The sequence below is a fragment of the Dermacentor albipictus genome, unplaced genomic scaffold, assembly GCF_038994185.2.
Source record: "Dermacentor albipictus isolate Rhodes 1998 colony unplaced genomic scaffold, USDA_Dalb.pri_finalv2 scaffold_22, whole genome shotgun sequence".
NCBI classification, from domain to species: domain Eukaryota; kingdom Metazoa; phylum Arthropoda; class Arachnida; order Ixodida; family Ixodidae; genus Dermacentor; species Dermacentor albipictus.
Window position 1 is genome coordinate 3922561 of NW_027225576.1, and position 13487 is coordinate 3936047.

At 50.4% G+C, this 13487-nt stretch overlaps 1 protein-coding gene across 1 annotated transcript in view; it reads left to right on the plus strand.

Moving 5' to 3' along the window:
- The first annotated feature begins 2064 nt into the window (after positions 1-2064).
- Positions 2065-13487, plus strand: part of LOC135915728 (uncharacterized) — a 28015-nt gene continuing 16592 nt past the window's right edge. Inside the window, exon 1 of the mRNA XM_070529521.1 lies at positions 2065-2753. Coding sequence (XP_070385622.1) covers positions 2096-2753 — 658 coding nt within the window. The 5' untranslated portion in view covers positions 2065-2095. The remainder of the gene's footprint in view (positions 2754-13487) is intronic.

A 13487-nucleotide genomic window follows, 5' to 3' on the forward strand; every position in this document is an offset into this window, starting at 1 on the left:
CGTTCAACAACAGCTGCGCGTGACGCATGCAATCGCACTGCGAAGTAAGCAACTTGCTTCACTCCCTCCCGGCACTATAAGGGTAGTCTTGAACGGAGAGGGGAGGGGTCTTGAGGGGAGTCTTGAACGGGCCTCGCCTTGAACAGAGCCATGGCGCAGCCATTCATGCAAGCTTTGCGAGTCACCGCCGCTGACCGGGCCCTAGGAGAGTTTCACCTCCGGATCCGCTCTACGAATAACACCTTCAGGGTCGCTGCACCTCACGAGTCAACTGCCCTTCACCTCGTCCAACTCAAGGAAGTGGTCCTCCGGGAGACCAGTTACCGCGTCGCCGCCTACATCGCACCGCCGCCCGCTGCTTCGCGCGGAGTCATCTCGCAAGCCTACTGGGCGGAAACACCGGAAGAGATGCTACAGGACCTCCAGGTTCGCAGCCCGGAAGCTGATATCATCGCAGCCCGCAGATTGGGTAGCACCCTTTCCATATTGATCACATCTGCGCATGCCCCAGTCCCTCACACCATGCGCTACACGTGTGTAGTGTATAGATGCACGACGTACAAGGGAAGTCCAGACGCGTGCACAAACTGTCGTCGACCGGGCCACAAATACGACGTGTGCCCCCACCCTAAGAGTGATCTCTCCCCACGGTGCGGGGACAAGCATGAGCCGCAAGATCTTCCCTCCTACATCCCGATCTGCATTCTCTGTGGGGGCAGCACTTCACGGGCACCGGCTCGTGCGAGGCGAGAAATGCCACCACCAAACGACGCAGCCCACCGCCCCAGAAGACAAAGTGCCCTACCAAGAAGGACTTTCCCCCGCTTAGCACGACCTTCCTGTCTACCTCTACATGGGCTTACCCGCCGTGGTTGCTCAGTGGCTATGGTGTTGGGCTGCTGAGCACGAGGTCGCGGGATCGAATCCCGGCCATGGCGGCCGCATTTCGATGGGGGCGAAATGCGAAAACACCCGTGTGCTTAGATTTAGGTGCACGTTAAAGAACCCCAGGTGGTCAAAATTTCCGGAGTCCTCCACTACGGCGTGCCTCATAATCAGAAAGTGGTTTTGGCACGTAAAACCCCAAATATTATTATATTATCTACATGGGCTTCCAAGACTGCCAAGACGAACATCATGACCTCCCAGGACTCGGACGTGAAGGCTCTGCGGGATGAGGTAAGGCAGCTCAAGGCAGCCCTCTCAACCTCCACCCATGCTCTACCCCCCACTCCACCACCCCCATCTACTTCATCCACCCCGTCCCACCAACCTCCTCAGAAAAAGAGGAGGCCTGATGAGAGCCCAGCGCAACCTATAGACCTGGAATCCAAATTTCAGGACTTCGCCCAAAACCTAGAAGCCAGTTCACAGAGCGCATTACTGCCCAGGTCACTGCACAGTGCCAGACTATGATTGAACTACCATTACCGGTATAATGGATAGGGTGATATCTGGCGTCATGGCCAAGGTTGAGGGGCGTTTAGCTAACCTTATTCCTGGACTCTCAATGGCCTCTCCACTCGCAGTCCCACCTTCTACACTTCTCATTCGCCCTGCCACCCTTCAACATGGCTCCTCCGAGGCACCATAATTCCTTACAAATTATTCAATGGAATTGCAGGGGCTTTCGGCGAAAGCGCGACCCTCTGCAGCAGATTATCGCCAGTTCTTTGTCCCTGTGATAGCGCAGCACGTCATGCCGCATGTGTACTGGGCGGGCTAACTGCCATGATCCATGTGACGTCACATAGCGATATATATATATGTACGCCGGCACTGAATAAACTGATTCCATTCCCGGTTTGGCTGCGTGATGACGTTATAACAACTGGCGACGAGGGTCTTGCATACCCACGTAAGCGACGGCCTTGGTCCTGCACGGGTGGACAGGCACGAACGGAAGCAAGCGAGCGGAGTTTTCGTCCAGCTTCAAGGCGCTGCACGTGCTCCCGGAGTACGGCACCGCCCACCGAACACCCCTGCGGAGGAAGTACTCGGCCACAAGGAACGACAACGGGGCTTGGAGCTGGCAGCACGTCCAAGCAAGGAAATGCCAAACTGATGAGTAACGGATATATGTACTGCTGTCGAAATGCCGCCACTGGGAAAGATGTCCGAGTTCGACCCGAAAACGCAAAACTTCGAGTCGTACTTAGAGCGTTTTGAACATTTCTTAACGGCTAATGATATCGCCGACGCAAAGCGCCTTCCCGTCTTTTTGACAGTCATAGGACCAGAGGCTTACGAAGTACTGAGAAGTCTTGTTGTGCCGGCAGCCCCGGGAGAAAAGTCGTACGCAGAAGTTAAACGCCTCCTGAAGGAGCACTACAGCCCCAGGAGTTCCGTAATAGCAGAACGATGCAAGTTCAATCGGCGCGTACAACAGGAGGGCGAAAGCGTGGAGGGGTTCATCGTGGAACTTAAACATTTAGTCAGAAAATGTGACTACGGTGACTTTTTGCAAGACGCCCTCCGAGATAGGCTGGTTGCTGGCATACGGAACGAAGAGACCCAGCGTGCCCTGTTTGCTGAACGAGAGCTGACATTTGATGGCGCTTGCAAAATCGCCCTGGATAGAGAACTAGCGGCGCGAGACACTGAACAACTGCGGTCAAGAGAACGACAGGCACCCGTGCTAGTCGTGAAAAGCCGACCACACCAGCATAAGAGACCAGCTAATCCTAAGCATGTCGAAGCCCGCAAGAACGAAAAATGCGCAAGATGCGGCAGGGGACACTCATCGGAAGAATGTTGGTACAAGAATTTTATTTGTCGCAAGTGTTCAGCTGTAGGTCATTTGAAAAGCATGTGCTCAGTTGCTAGAGCGAAGCCAAAAAACATGCATGCGCTCGAGTGTTCTGACGAGGACTCGGAGCAGGAACTGTACCATGTCATTAACGCCAACCAATCATCTTATGAAGTGAGTGTGGAAATTGAAGGGCATACAGTGAATATGCCAATTGACACGAGAGCAGCTGTCACAATTGTCCCGGAGCAAGTGTACCTGTCCGAATTTCCACACGTAAAATGTGAACCTTGCAAAATGTCTCTTCGCACGTATACTGGGGAGCAAATACAGCTAAAAGGGCAGTGTGACGTGGTGGTTAAGTACAACTATAAATGCATGACTCTACCAGTCATTGTTGTAAAAAACAACGGAAGGAAGTCGCCTGTACTAATGGGGCGAAATTGGTTAGAACGTTTGAAGCTTGACTGGCTAGAAATTGGCCAGATTGCAGTTGAAGACAGAGTCGCGGTGCTAAAACAGAAGTACCCTTCCGTGTTTTCTAAAAAGCTGGGGACAATACAAAACTTTGAAGCAAAGATTGTTATGAAACCGGGTACAGTTCCTGTATTTTGCCGCGCTAGACCAGTTCCGTTTGCGTTGCAGGAAAAAGTTGAGCGGCAGCTGCGAGAACACGTGGAAACGGGCATGCTGCGTCCTGTAAAGGCGCGCTCACACTAGCGGGAAAGCGCGCAACGCAGAACGTTTCCCGCACGCCGCTTCCCGCACAAACCGGTTTTTCTCCCGCAGACAGGCTGCTCTGCCGTCCCGCAGAGCGATGGGTCGGGTACCTATTTTTGCCGTGCCGCTGACGAGAACAGCCAATGGGGGCCGACCGTGAACCGTGACGTCGGTCCCTGTTCAGTGACCCCGTCGGCGGAGGCAGGAGGCTGCGCGCGTGCTGCGGGACACTCGGTTGTTGCTCGGCGCGCTGTCCTGTGTGTTCCTGCCTCGTTAGGGTCCTCCCTCAACGCCTCCTCTCTCTACATCCCAAGAACCGCAGCGAGAAAACGCGCGCAGTGTGATCGTCATTCCGAGCAGCTGCGACGCAGCGGCGTCGTTTACGCTGTGCCGCTGCGGGAAGTCTCCCGCTAGTGTGAGCGCGCCTTAATGCGGAGTGACTGGGCTACCCCACTTGTCACAGTTGTGAAGGAAAACGGCAGTGTCCGGTTATGCGGGGATTACAAGACTACAGTAAACCCTTCTCTCAAAACAGATCATTACCCCCTACCCAGACCGGAGGACTTGTACACTGCCTTAGCAGGAGGAAAGGTGTTCAGTGTACTAGACCTTTCTTCGGCGTACCAGCAGCTGCCACTCACTCCGGAGTCACGACCATTTTTGACAGTAAACACTAGTCTTGGGTTGTTGGAATTTCAGCGCCTTCCTTACGGGGTGGCAAGTGCACCCGCTATCTTTCAGGCAATGATGGACGAGGTACTTCATGGCATACCACATGTAGGCTGTTATATTGACGACGTTATCGTCACAGGGACAGATATCGGCGACTGCCAGGAGACACTAGAACGTGTCTTGCAACGCCTGAGTGGATACAACATCACGCTTAACCTGGATAAATGCAGTTTTTTCCGAAAATCGGTTACATATTTGGGTCACACAGTGACTGAGCAAGGCATTGGGCCCTAAAACCTACAACTACGTTCGCGCCTTCCTCTCTGGCCGCGCTGCCTCCTTGCACATTGATCAGCTCAGCACACCCCCTTATACACTCGGTGAGTTTGGAACCCCTCAAGGCGTGGTCCTTTCCCCCCTTCTATTTAGCATTGCTCTCATCCCCTTAGCCCAGAAGCTCAATCTCATCCCACACCTAAAACATACTCTGTACGCTGATGATATTACCACATGGACCACTCATGGCTCTCACGGGGAAATTGAGGAAACTCTACAATTAGCAGCCGATACCATCTCCGCTCAGGTATCATCTATCGGACTCGAGTTTTCGCCCTCTAAGTCCGCGCTCCTCCTAATTAGACCAAAATCTACCGCTAACTCACTCATCCAAATCACTTTACAAAGATCCCTTATCCCCCTCACTCCCACCCTGCGCATCCTTGGCCTATACCTGCAGGATTCCGGACGCAATGACGATACCCTTAAAACACTCAAGGCCTCCACGCAATTAGTGTTGCAGCTTCTACGCCACGTATCTTCCCTGCACAAGGGTTTAGACGAAACAGACAACATGAAAGTTGTACATGCTTTTACGCTTACCTGCATTCTGTACGCCACTCCATATGTCAAGCTGAACCGCACGAAAACCGAGCACGTGAACGCCATGATCCGGCCTTGCAACTAAGGCAGCCCTAAACCTACCCCGCAGTACTAGCACAGCCAAACTCCTTGCACTAGGCGTGCAAAACACGCTTCCTGAACTAGTTGAGGCGCACCTTCAGACTCAGTACTTAAGACTTGCCGCGAGCGCCACTGGCCGCCATATCCTCGCCTCCCTTCGCATCAATATACCCGCTAATCAGTCAACCCTTATAGCCATTCCTCTACATTCATACACCCCTTGTAGTGAAACCCCTTCCTCGAGACGTCCATCCCTAGTATCACATCTCTCGCCGCATAGCTCGCGCAAATGCCCTCCAAAGTACTACGGACAAGTCGAGAAAGCCATTTGGGTAGACGCCGCATGTACAACGCATGAAGCTGTAGGAGTTGCGTACAACCCAACCCTACCCCGACCCCTAATTCCCCATCTTCCTTCGGGCTCTACATCTGCCATCGCCTTAGCCCTTGCCCTTTCGGATGCTGAATACTTCTTAAGCGATTCAAAGACTGCTTTGTCCAACTTTGCCAGCGGCAGGGTTCACACCCTTGCCTGGAACTTGTTGAACACCCCCACCCAGAATTTACCATGCATGGGAGAGCTCCGGTGGGTGCCTGCTCACTCTGGAAACCCCGAAAACGAGGCTGCCGATAAATTGGCCCGAGGTTTGATTTTCCGGGGTCAGGACAGCCTCGATCTGGGTTTCTCGAGGGAGCGGGCGCACAGCTTTGCGGAGCTCACGCAAGTATCCCGTTTGGACCGTCGGACTTGATTGATTGATTGATTGATTCTTTATTGGTTTATCACATATTGTAACTTACTCTCCTCCCCAGCCCTCCCTGGCCTACTCCCAACAGATCCTCTGGAGATGCCTCCAGACCCGCTCTCTCCCATCCCCTCAGCTGCTATCCCACTACTGTGGCATCTCCTCCTACTTGCTGCCTATGCGGCAACCTTCACGTCACGCTCTCCCAAATCCTTTTTGGCTGCCCTGCTGATCCTTCCCCGCAGGGACAGCCCGCTATCTCAAGCTGGGAGGACTGGGAGGTCCTGCTCTCGTCTACGTACCCGACATCGCAGCTTACTGCGGTGGATCGGGCTGCCGACGTCATGAACAAAAGAGACATGAACGTCTTGACGTAGTGTGGGACCGTGCGGTGGCCCAGGGACCCAGAGGAGTCCAAACTCACTTGCTGCAAATAAAGCTTTTCTGTCTGTCTGTGTCAGGGCCTGTCCTCGGTTTTTCCTTTTTCCATGGCCGAAAGCGATTTCAGGAACCTAAAATGCATCATGAACGCCATATTTTTTCACACCTCCTATTCAACGTTATTATTTTTCAATGTTAATTTCCGGTTGTGGCGTTTAAATCGCAACCCCCATGGCAAAAGAAACAAATCTTCAAGGCCTCACTTTTATATGCTGAAAATGGCCATAATGTCCATGGCGTGCTTTTGGCTTCTACCTCGGAGGAAAGGGGAAAAATCCGAGGACACCTAAGCACTTTTTGTGAGTTGTGAATGCGAAAGCAATAATCTCCAATTGAACGCATCTGAGCGCTCCTTCGAGTTTTGCGCTGCGGGTAATGTTTTCGAGTCTTGCTGCGAGGTATGTTATCGAGTTCTGGGATGAAATTGGTGCTGTTTTGTGTGTGTGTTTATAATGGGTCGAGCTTTACATGCGCGAAGTGCTGCTTGCGAGTCAGTACATATGTGGATAGATGTCATTCCCAGGATTGGGTTGTGCTTTCTTCTCATATACGGTGGCTCGGTAGGTGGCCTATAGGGAGGGATAATAATCGTCATCTGTCCGGCTTAGTTGTGTTCCCTTTTTCGAAATATCCGCGCTCGCTACTTGCCTCTCAAGATAATGATGCTATATGTGACGCTGTTGATAATAACGCGCTAGACATTCGTGAGCTGGAACTACCGGGCTCGCTCCTTAACGCTCGCAGCCTTAAGGAAAGACATGCAAGATAGATGACGATTGTTGTTAGCGGACAAGACAAGCCCCAAAGGGCGCAAACTTACTCTAGTGTTGCAATTTTATGCACTCTATACGATCCTCGCTACCTCAGCCTTGCTTTCGCGACGCTGCATAATATAAAGGCGAGGTGGCCGGCCCAGGGCGCAGCTCTATCGCGCTCGGGGACATTTATTTTTTTCCATAACGCGGCTTTTCCTTATTTGGTCATGCCGTCGACCTCCTGGGCAGAGATCGCTGTCTTACAGTTTCGATTTGCCTCCTGTGGTGCTTCGCATGGAGGAAAGAAAGGAACTGAAGGGGGAGAATTAATAAAGTTACGCTGCCAGCCTTCGCTTTTTCCCTCTCTATAGAAGTCGGCGAACTTAGCGCAGTGTGCTTGGTTAAAGTGCTATCGGTTTTAATTGACGCACACTTGTTGGCTTGCTTTGCCAACCACTCGGCGCACATTTACTGCCGATATGCCTGTGCAACTTGGGGTTGTTTAATCGTTTTCGTTGCAATGTGCGAGTGCAACAGGGCCATGTAGCTGTCACACCCATTGTCTTTTTGGAAGAGCGTGCAGTGAGCGCGGCGGCAGAAGACACTATAAATGCCTATTATAACATGATCACAAAGTTCGGCTAAGTTTAATCCCGTGACGTTTCCTTCTAGTTTTTACCTTCCTCCATACGTACTTGGCAAGTTCGCATTCGCCACCAACCTAACGCTACACCGGTATTTCAATGTCTTTACGATCAATTTCTACTCTTATCCGAGTTGCCGGACGCGTTCATCGACGAACGCCTCCTGCTATCACGCGAGAGGTCTGCAGGGATTCACAAGGTTCATGGAGAGTTGGGCAAATGGCACCGGGGCGTTTCATCCAATCGTCGTCCAATCCAGGTAGCACCGGTGCGATTTGCCGCCATTAGATGGTGTGGTGGAGCGCTCGAGGGCCCTCCTCTTCTCCAGCACGCCCCTGTGGTGGATGGAGGAGAGGAGGACGGCGGGCCACCTTTCACAGGATGCAACCACTTATATTACATGTTACCGCTCCAGATGCGCTGGTTAACGGCTCTGTGTATTCTCTACGGAATCGCACAAGGAGACAGCAAACGCTACCTAAATATACTACTGCAACAAATCTTCGCCTTCAAGCGCGTCAGTCCTTTAAATGGACACTGAGAAGTTACGTCAGCTGTATTAATAAATTACTCTTCTGCAATACCAAAATATCCACGGTCACCATGAGAGGAGGCTTGACAAGCCAGAAAAGATTCGAAACAAAAGACGGGTACGCGGGGACGCCACAGTCACGTTCCCGCACCAGTCACAGCGATGCCACGAATTTTGACGGGGTGTGCTATGGCCTAGTTAAATTGTTATCGGTAAATATACTGGTAAATATTGACTACATTGTATTCTAAAAAAGCCAAAGGCTGAATTACTTAGCAGACTAAGTTCAGCGAAAGACTGAACTTGACAAGTTCTGAGAACATTGACTGGACCACAACGGCCCGAATATAGAAAATATGCTTTGAAATCAATGATGTCACACTGACGTACTGGCGATGAGGTTTCAGCGCGAAATTAAAAAAAAAGAACTTTGACCTTCATTATAACGCAACTAGTGTCCTGAATTGAGTCATTTTACTAATGTAATATTATTAAGTGTCTCTTTTTAGTGTCCTTTCGATAAAACATATAGCGTTCGCCTATTATTTCGCTACCCTATACCACACTTTAGTCTGTCTCTCTGGCCCAGATACGATGACCACGTAAAAAAGCTGAGAAAATCTAACCCCTACGAGGACTGTAATAATAATGATGATGATCATCATCATGATTTATATTGGTATTCCATTGACAAAAAAAAAATAGAAAAAAATCACCGCCCCTTCAAGCTCGTGAAGATGGTCGAACAGCGAAGCTGTGTTACCCCGACTGTTACACCATGCAAGTCAAACTTCACAAGAAGTCTCTATTGTAAATCTTTTGTTTACCCATTCTTTCACCTCATTTTCTCTTCTGCGTGCTTCGCGTGATGAGCATCCTTTAGGAGCGTTGCCGTTGAAACTCGGCATCTCTGGCGCGCAGCTCGGGGTCGGCCCTACGACGACGAGCCCGTTCACGAGCCAACTCTCGCTGACGCTCGCGGCAGGCAGCTTCTTACTCAGTATACGAACTACTCGTGCTCTTCCCATAGTTGTAGCTGGGATGGAATGCGCGGAACCACTAATCCAAAGCTCCGTACATTGGGCGCAATGTTGCTTGCGTTCGATGTCTCTAGTTTGCTCGGTGGCGTGGTTCAAGATTCAAAATTAAATTGCTTCGAAATTAAATCTGTCCGTCACGTGAGACATTCATTGCTCATACCCCCTTAAGCAATGGCGCATACCCCCGTAAACGCGGCCTCCCTATTACGACGACAGAAGAGAAGTCAAATTCTACGCTGGAACGACGAGCGGCAACGGAGCCAGCTGTAGAAGACGGCGAACGCGGGAGCAGTGGCACGAGCGCGTTCACGCGGTAGCGTTGAGGGGCGCCAAGGAGGTTTTATGAAAAATTCTGGAGTGGCGACTCCCGCAGATTCTTATCAGCAGAAGTTAGTATGCTCGCGAGCGGTCCTATCGGCCCTCTGGTTGCCTTCAATTTCAGTGGATCGAAGAACATGGAGAAAGATCGACTCCCGCTTTCAACATCGATTTTGACCCGTTAATCAGAGTGTATCCTTGGTTCGATTACATCAATCGACGCTTAGCATCTAGAGGATCACGGCGACACCAGGATTTCTACGGTGGGTCGACTATTCGCATCTTAAGAGACTTTGACCCGCCACCATCGCCGCCGCGCTAGGCCAGGTGCTGCCTGAGTGTGGCGATTGGAGGCGAGTCAGACATGCAAGTCATGATGGAAGGGGAGGAACTACCTCCCGACGAGTGCACCGAAGAGTACGGATGGCAGGCAGCAGTTTCTAGGCGAATTTCGACCAGATCCGCTGTTAGCGGCAATTCAGCCGGAGCTAGGCCTCATATGGCTACGTCGCCTAGAACATACGAGAACGGCTGTCGAGTCAAGAACAGGGTCGCCAGGGCGTCCCGAATGCCATACTTGCCGAAAGATCACTTTAAAATCATACTCCGACCACGCGGCGGCCTCAATATTAGCAAGATTGGCTCCACCAAAATAGGTAAAACCATAGTAGAAGCAGCTGGTCTAAGCTCGGACCACATTGCATCAGACACCATATGCCCGAACTTCAGCCAAAACATAATTGTGGCGCGCGAGTACGCCTCAACGAGAGAATGCTGAGAAATACGTGAGAATAAGGTCAATTAACCTGGATGGATGCAGCTTCGAGATCAATGCATATGAGGCTGCACCTCACAACACGTGCAATGTAGTGACAGAGTCCTTCCATGTTTGGAGGGACTCTTGGTAGTGATAAGGAACATTGACTTAGCAGATGGCCCGACGGAGCTGGAGAAGAACATAGTAAACTCAAGAAACCCTTTGGCTCTCGCCGTTAAAAGAATAAAGAATACCGGTACGGTGATCATCGCCTTTGATAGACACAAGGTTCAGAATTTCGTCAGATACGGCCCGGTCCTTGTAAGGTGCTCACTATACAGGAAACAAGTCGACGTATGCTACGCTTGCGGTCGGCTCGGTCTCAGAGCTGACGTGTGCCCGTCTCCGCAAGAGAGAATATGCCGAGGCTGTGGTGCAGTGAATCCGTCTGACAAACATCAGTGCCAACCCAGGTGTGAACTGTGTGGTGGCTCACAGCCAACGGCTGACAAAATGTGTAAGCAGCGCTATACAACTCCATACGTGGTCAGAAAACGGAGAAACGAAAGAGCACTAGCAACCAACGTCAACAAGGACAATAACGACCCGCAGCCAAGATCAAGGTCCCGCGGCAGGTCCAGGTCCCACAGTCACTCGCGCTCCAGGGGAAGAAGCGTGTCCAGATCCCGACCCAGATCCAGATCCCAATACAGGGCGCCATCCGGATCAAGAGATCGGAGTCAACAGGCTGCATCGAAACCCGGGGAAGGAAGCAAAGGATCCACGTGGGCCGACAAAGTCAAGGGAACGGCCATAGCGGACAAGACGCCTCCTCACCGGGACACCAATAAAACAAGACTTGTCTGGGCCGACGACGCGCGTACCGATCCGGTAAGTGCCATGCTTTGTGACCCACCCCCAGAGCAAAGCAGAGATCGTGAAATAGAAAGACTCAAGAAAGAGAATGCAGAACTAAAGGAAATGAATCAGAACATGATTAGAGAGATGACGGCAATAAGGAAACTCTTAAGCGAGGCTAAACAAGCAGAAAACAAAGATAGCACTAATACACGCAAGGAAGCCCCAGTCCCCACGCCTGCTGGTGAGGGACCCATGTCAGCCAAGCGTAGGGCTGTTGAAAGTAAGCTCAAGAACACTGAAACACAGATGGAGGAAGTCAAACAAGCGCTGGCGTCTTTCAAAGACAACATGCAGATGCTTATGGACAGTGTCTCACAGTTGACAATGAATGTAGGCCAAATACAAACGGCACTGAATGACCCTAAGGAGGGACTGAAGGCTTTTGGCGAAAGAATCAAAACCCTGGAAATGATGACTATGTCAATGGACGTAAGGGAATAATGCGGGTCGTCAATCCTCAGAGCTGCACTAACTCCCCAGGTGAGGGAGATGAATATGCAATATGGCTCACAATAAGAAGGAATTTCGAATGAGGCAGTGGAATTGCGGGGGGTACAATAACAAACGTAACGTCATCCAGCAATACCTTAGGTCACTTCAGTCTAAACCGGATATTATCGCACTTCAAAAGACAGGATATGGATGTGTCACACTCACTGGATACAGAGCCATAGAGTTTCAAACCTTCGGTAGGGGCCTGTACGTGCTTGTAAATAAGCAGCTTACACACATCTCACATGACTTAGGCATCGTAGACAAAAACCTAGAGTACCTAATGGTTGAGGTTGTAGTACCAACTCCACAGAAAAATCAAAGGAACAATAGCTTATTCGTACTCAACATCTACAACAATCCGAAACACCAGAAACAATACTTCAAGGGATTATTCGAAAAGGCTACTAATCTAGCTGGAAGTAGACCTTTGATTATATTAGGAGACTTCAATGCAGCCCACGAGCTATGGGGCTACGTTACGACGAATGCCAAGGGCAGGAATATGTGGAATCACGCGGATGAGCTAGACCTGGTCTTAATCACGGATAAGGCACATCCTACAAGGGTTGGCAATTCTGCATGCAGAGACACCGCACCTGACCTTACGGTCATTAAGAACACAGATCATGTTTCATGGACTAACACAAACATGAATTTTGGCAGCGATCATTACGGAATAGAAGTCAAACTGGAAGTAGAGAAAGGCCGAACTCGAGAATTCGAGGTCGTAGATTGGGACCTTTTTCATAAGTTAAGAGCCCAAAGCGGAAAAGAAACCACCAAACTCAATCTCAGAGACTGGTGTGAGGGCATCAGAAGGGACATTAAAACAGCGTCCAAAAGAATTGTTACAGACACTAATGTAGAGGCAATGGACTCGAAACTTGCCCACTTAATAGAAGCCAAGGAAGCCATAACCCTAAGGTGGCGGGCCCAAAGACTAAATCGTAGGCTGAGAAAAAAAATCGCAGAACTTAAACAAATCGAAGAATACTGTAACACCCTCTGCCAGCAACAGTGGGACGAGTTTTGTGAGTCAATCGATGGAAAAATAAGGAACGGCAAGGCGTGGAAATTGATCAAGCACCTGCTGGATGAAAAAGGCACTAAATCCTACCAGAGAGACAGCCTTGCCCGAGCTATACACATAGCCCTTAAGGATCAGCCCATCGAAACAGTAACCAAACAACCAAATGACAAATACCTACCAGTTAGAAATGAGCAGGACCAGCCACTTCCATCCGAATACAGGGGAGCCACTCAACCTGAACTCGACCAACCCTTCACCACATCCGAAATCCGGAGGGTGTTAAGTGAACTAAATCGAAAGCCAGCCCCCGGTCCTGATGGAGTAACAAACAGATCACTTAGCAATCTCGATGAGCCGTCAATTGAATCGCTGCCGACTTCATCAATGAAGCATGGATCTCAGGCGAAGTGCCAGAAGAATGGAAAACTTCACAAGTTATACTAATACCTAAACCGGGTAAACCTCCAAGCTTGGACAACTTAAGGCCAATATCACTTACATCATGCGTGGTGAAGGTCGCTGAACACGCAATCCTTTACAGGCTAAAGGACCACTTAGAGGACAATAATATATACACCCACAACATGCTGGGTTTTAGGTCCGCACTTTCTACGCAGGATGCCATGAAGCAAATTAAACGCCACATACTCGACGGATATTCTAGAAATACTAAGGCCATACTGGGATTAGACTTGGAAAAAGCGTTC